General features: G+C 38.3%; 1 protein-coding gene across 1 annotated transcript; it reads right to left on the reverse strand.

Annotated features, from left to right (window-relative positions):
- Positions 1-2714: 2714 nt before the first annotated feature.
- LOC134302524 (sushi, nidogen and EGF-like domain-containing protein 1) lies at positions 2715-5851 on the reverse strand. Its single transcript, XM_062987658.1, has 6 exons — positions 5803-5851; positions 5673-5699; positions 4017-4138; positions 3227-3505; positions 3012-3107; positions 2715-2915 (listed from the first exon to the last, which is right to left on the reverse strand). The coding sequence occupies exons 1-6, from the start codon at positions 5849-5851 to the stop codon at positions 2715-2717; spliced, it is 774 nt and encodes a 257-aa protein (XP_062843728.1).
- Between the last annotated feature and the right edge of the window lie 520 nt (positions 5852-6371).

Genomic DNA, 6371 nt, shown 5'->3' on the forward strand with positions numbered 1-6371 from the left:
GGCCTCATGGGAATGGTCTCGTACCAATTCCAGTACTTTATTATAGACAAATACTCTGACCAGGCGTGTCCATGACACATCTGTGCTACCCCAAAGTTCGTTCTTTCCTTCAATGCGATAGTACGGCAATCCAACACCACAAGCCTGAACAGACAGGTATTTTAAATAATCTTTTTTCATAACTGGAAAATGTAAAACCATAATAAGTCCATAACCCCAAATTAGATAAAGTTAGAACAGTATGAAAAATGCAAAAAATAAAAAAAAACGACTTTTATTTTTAAGTCTTTGACTTTGACTTTGACTTTTATTTGATGTCAGACAGGATGAACCTGAGATATTTCATCTTTTATCTGCTCAACTTCCTTTCATTTATTAATAAACATCCATTTCTCAGGCCTGCAACACATTCCAAAAAATGTTTGGTCAGTAAAGCATTTACCACTTTGTTGTTCCACTTAAAAGACATTTTGGCACCGAGGAGAGCAAGTGATTTAGTGTTTCAGCTTTTTTGTCTTGTTCTTCCTGCAAACACATCTTAAGACGTGCAGCAGGCCAGTCCAGTACCAGTACCCTCTTCTTCTGCAGCCACGTCTTTGTAATGTGTGCAGCAGGTGGAAAATGCTGGACATCCCTGGAAAAGATGACGTCTTGAAGGCAGCACATGTTGCTCTAAGATCTCAATGTACTTTTCTGCATTAATGCCGCATCACAGAGTATAAATGAATTTTAGCAAGGACACTGACCTAGAAAGAGCTGGAATGCTGATTCATCTGACCACAATACACGTTTCCACTGTGTGATGGTCCATCCTAGATGCCTCCGAGCCCAGAGAAGTCGACGCCGCTTCTGGACATGGTTAACATAAGGCTTCTTTTTTACACAGTAAAGGTTTAAGTATCATTAGTGCAGTAACTCTGTATTGTAGAGCTGATAAAGGTTTGATAAACTAATCCCTCACCCATGTGGTTATATCAGCTAGTGTTGAGTGGAGGTTCCTGATGCCGTCTGAGGGATGGAAGATTACGAGCGTTCAGATTAAGCTTGTACTTTTGGCCTTTATACACTAAAATTCCTCCTGATTCTTTAAATAGTTTAATGATATTCTGCACTGTAGAGGGAGAACATGCAAATCCCTTCCAATCTTTCTTTGAGGTTAATTGTCTTTGAACATTTCAATCATTTTCTCACACATTTGTGGACAAACTGGATCCTCTGATCATCTTTACTCATCAGAGACTCTCAGCCTTTCCTGGATGCTGCTTTTGTACCAAACCACGATCACAATCACCTGTTCACATCACATCATTATTTAGTGTTTTCACCTCATTACTCGCCCTAAATTGCCCCCATCCCAACTTTTTTTGGAATGTGTTGCAGATCTGAAATGCAGGAGTGGATGTTTATTAATAAATGAAATGAAGTTGAGCAGATAAAAGATGAAATATCTCAGGTTCATCCTGTCTGACATCAAATAAAAGTCAATGTAAGAAACTCTGTGTTTTTATTATTTTATTTTAATTTTCCATACTGTCCCAACGTTTTGTGATTTGAGGTTGTGTAATGAAAATACTTTGGGGAAGTGAACCTCAGAGAGGACGTAGGTGCAGGTTCCTTGAAAGTGAATGATTTGACCATCAAAGGTGTAGTAGTGAGGGTCACCAGATACGGTGCAGGCTTGGCGTGGGATATTTTGGCAGCTATACCGAAAAGCATCAGGACGGCAGGCTTGAGAGAAGCTGCACGGCGCTGAGCTGCACTGGAGGCCCGACCGGGTGCAGGTGCATCTTTCCTGGCAGGTGGCATCAGTCCAGAATGAGACATCAAGTGGCACACTGTCGTCTGATAAGATAAAGTAGTTCAGTTATGCCTAGTTCACACTACACGATTTTTGCCCTGATTTTCGCTCGGCGACTGGTCGGCGCAAGATTTGCCGGCTCGGGAGCAACTCGGCGTTCGCTCAGCCATCAAAACTCGGCTCTTAATCGCTGTGTGAACTACTCAACAACTCGATCCGACCGGCTCGCTGAGCGCTCGGCGACCAGATCGAGATTTCTAGCATGTCAGATATCTGATCTCAGTTGCCCGACTGGCAGTGAGTGCTATGTCGAACAGCCAATGAGAACGCAAGATACGGTTTGAGGGGAAACACAGGAGAGGAGTGTAAACAGGCGGGACAGGGGGATAATATAGTTAATATCAGAATACATCTGCACACACACACGTTTTACAGTATTTCTGACTTGATCGTCCTCTACAAAACATAACACCAACACGGCATTGCAAAAATATGAATTAACCTCCAACTCACTATAGAACAATCCCTGCTAGTCGTGTTGACAAATCCACTCAGATTCATTTATTTTTCCTCCTTGATTTTACGCTGCACATCAGCGCACAAACACTTTGATCGCTCGCTACTTGTTGACGTACATTTTTGGACGTGGTATCATTAAACCCCACGTCACTTCTCACGTGTGTTTTTGTAAAAAAAAAAAAAAAAAAACATAGTTTGGGAGATCAGAGAAGCTCGCCTGCATTACAGTTGGTGATAGATGGTGTAGTGTGAAACCCCCTATCACCGATCTGTCGTGTAGTGTGAAATACACACCGACTGAAAGACTCTAGAGTGCAAAAGATTCAGTCGTGTAGTGTGAACTGTACAGCAACCCAACAAATCAGAAAGTCGTGTAGTGTGAACTTGGCATTAGATCTCAGTGTGCTACATGCTGATGTTTGATGGCTTCTGAAGTGACATTACTGTTAAATTGGCATCCTCTTGATCCCTGATCCACATGGAAGGCCCATCTGCCCAAGACATTCACATTGCTGCTGTATGTAAAAACTGTGTAGTTATATTGAAATGAGCCAGGAATTGCGAAGTAGTAGCTGGAGTCGTCTGTGTCATAACCAGCCTAGAAATGACCAAAAAAAAAATATATATATATATTGGAGATGTTTTCCTCCCTCCAGATTATATTAGGATAATATTATGACAGCATTATGTTTACCTGTACAGGTCGGTTTGTTGGAGCGATCTCACCATAGTTCATCAATATGAATGATCGAGCACCATTAGAAATCAACACTGCTTGGAAAGACGTTTCCTTAAAAATATCAAATGACAAAAAAGTGTCAAATACTAAATGAAGACCTGTTTTGGCACAAGTTTCAAAGTTAAAAAGATCAGAAAGATCATACATAAATCTTAAGAAGAAAATCTTACAGTTTCATAGGAACGGTAGTAAGCTACTTTACTCCATGTTGCAACAAAGACCCAAGTAGCGCTGAAGCTCAGCTCAGGGAAGTACTGATTGATGTCTCGGGTAGCTCGATCAAGAACGTCACTTGAAGTGTACTGCTGATATGAGACGACACCATTTCCACGATTATCAAGGTCTGTCCAAAATGGAGCAATAAGGTCGATTCCACCATATCCAGGAAATTGGTACGGACTGGGGTTGGAAAACGGCTGAATAAAGGTCAGGTGTCCATTGTTGTTTACCTACAGATCAAAGTCACATTTCAGTTCATATGTTTTGGAAGCTTTGTTCTAATCAAAGTAGATCACTGTCGAGAAAAGTTCATCTCTTTCTAACAAAAGAGACAAACCGGTTTTTCTTCTTGAAGCACAAACTGTTTTCACTTTCACATCTTTCATTAAATTTCCTCCTTTTGCTTCAGTTTTCTCTTCTTGTACATTTTGGAATTTTTTGTAAATATTTTGCAATATCACTTGTTGGAAAACCACCTCAGTTAAACGCTGATGCGGAAACACTGCCATCTAGTCACTAGGCACTTTGCGGATCACAAAATCGGCATGCCTTGTGGAAGATGCAGTTTACAATTGATTTTATAGGGTATTTTAAGACAATCATACATCTTTGAAGCTCTCGTGGGCTACATAAAATGATGTGGCGGGTCGGATTTGGCCCGCGGACCTTGAGTTTGACACATCTACCTGATGGTCTACCTGATTCAAATGTCTACCTGGATAAAAGGTAAAATGTACTTACGTACATGATGTTCCAGGATATTCCAAAGTATGTAAATGGTTGTTGAAGAGTGATAGCAGGTGAACTTCCATCATCTATCTTTGGATTCACTATGTCTCCAGCTTCAAATGGATAGAAGTGCCCTAAAAGGAACCGGATAACATGAGCAGGCTAAAAAGTAACTGCTAAGCACACACTTTCATTTGATGTTTTTGCTTTTGCATTTTGCTGTGTTTTTAACAAATTTTTAAGACAAGATCATTATTTAGAGATCTAGAGAATCTGGACAAGATTTAAAAATGAATTGACAAGATTTAATTTTTTTCTATTGATCCATTATATTTACACTGTTTGTCCCAGTATGGTAGAAGTAATTTGATCTGTAAAGAGCTTCCACATCTTCTCAGTACAAACCCTCCACTGGAGGCAAAGTTCTGGATCCTTTTTTTCCTTATATACCCATTTTGGTTGTAAGCTAATATTATTATCCTCATGCCCTGCAAATATTATCATGATAGGCTGTCGCTCATAGCAGTGGTGGTACTATGCACTTCTAACATTTAAAGCCAAAGCGTTTTACATGTTATGTCAAAAACTTTGACAAACATAAGGTGTTACAGAAGAACATTTACCCAAAAGCCAAATCAAAACCCCAAACTAAACTGGTTTAGGAACAGCTAAACTAGGCTAAAATGTAAGCATTTAAAACGATCTTCACAAGGTGCTAATATCAGCTATATCGAAAATATGTGGACTAACAAATGTGACTCACCAAATCTGTCAGGTGTATTTAATAGAAAATAAATTATATCAAATATTTTTGGCATTAACTAAACTAGGCTAAAAATAAGATTTTAGAATTGCTTCACAAGCTCACAAAAATGTGGTTAAACACCAGTTGTGGCTGGTGGACTGGTTGAGGATCCAGCCAGCATTAAACCAAAAGTGGCTAAATGAGGTAAAAAAAAAAAAAAAGATAAATGCCACACAACTCCAGGCACATTTAAGGGAGGTGAGAGGCACCCAAGTGTCACATCAGACCATTCGAAACCGTTTACATCAGCGTGGTCTGCGTGCTAGACGACCTGCAAGGGTACCTGACCACACCACCAGGCACAGGCGTCATCGTCTTGCATGGGCCAGGGAGCATTTACACTGGATGAGGGACTATAATAAAATAATAAAATCTATAATAAACTAAATGACTTTTAAATAAATAAGTAGGTGTATTTTATTATTCAATCAGGAGTAAATACAACACAGTGTTACAACTATTCTGCATTGTTTTAATGCAAGCAAAACTGGTGCATTGCAGAAATACAAGAAGACAGAGAGAAGCAAATATACATGGCCACTGATGTTGGTCAAGAAAGCCTCAACTGATGTTCCAGTTCATTTCAAAGCTGTTGAATGTAGCTGAGGTCAGGGTTCTGTGCAGGACACTGGAGTTTCTTTAAACAGAGCTTTTCTTTGTATCATTATAAAGCTTGGTGTGTGTGGAATGGTAAAAGACCTTCCCTAAACTGTTGATTTATTTTACACACTTGATTTGTGGCTGAAACACATGGACTCAAGAATTAGAAAAGATGTCCCAATACTTTTGTCTATAATGTAGAATGTTTCCAGAACCCTGACATTACCACAACATCAACAACAAAACTCGACTGCTCAGATTACCTGTGACTTGTCCTTCCACCCGCCCGCCTAGAAAAGAAATAAAATTTCACTTTAATAAAGAGGAAAGCTCCTAAAGCGTATAGTTAGATCTACATGTAAAGTATTAATGTTTATTTATTATAGAGCTCACTGTTAATGATGAGCAGTAGTGTCACACACAGAGCGAGTAAACGTGGCATCGTGAATCAGTGTCCACGTCACAGCTACCTAAAAATAAGTGTATAATTTCAGTGTATATTGCACTGTTTATACTGTACATATGTAGTATAGTAAGACCAGTGTGTTTTCATTAGTGTATATGTTAGAGTATATAACCGATTTTATAGCAGTGTGTATATTAGAGTGCATCTATCCGTAAGTACAGCTCATTGTATATATTATAGTGTATGTTACAATAAATATATAACTGCATATAACAATAATTTATTTTAGTGTTAATAACTGTATATAACATCAATCACACATTACAGTGTATAGCAATGTATATTATTATAAAATGTACATATTTGTAATTATCAATATCAATAATTCAATAAATCAATAATTAGTGCTCAAATAGTGCAGCAGTAAATTTACAAAAAATTTGCTAAAATGCAAATAATTTTATATAAAATAAAATAAGCTAAATCATTTAAATGTACATTTTTATGTTTTATATATATGTGTAAGCAGTTTCTATACATAATTAAGTTTATAACT

The sequence above is a fragment of the Trichomycterus rosablanca genome, chromosome 2 (genome assembly GCF_030014385.1).
Source record: "Trichomycterus rosablanca isolate fTriRos1 chromosome 2, fTriRos1.hap1, whole genome shotgun sequence".
In the NCBI taxonomy this organism is placed as follows: domain Eukaryota; kingdom Metazoa; phylum Chordata; class Actinopteri; order Siluriformes; family Trichomycteridae; genus Trichomycterus; species Trichomycterus rosablanca.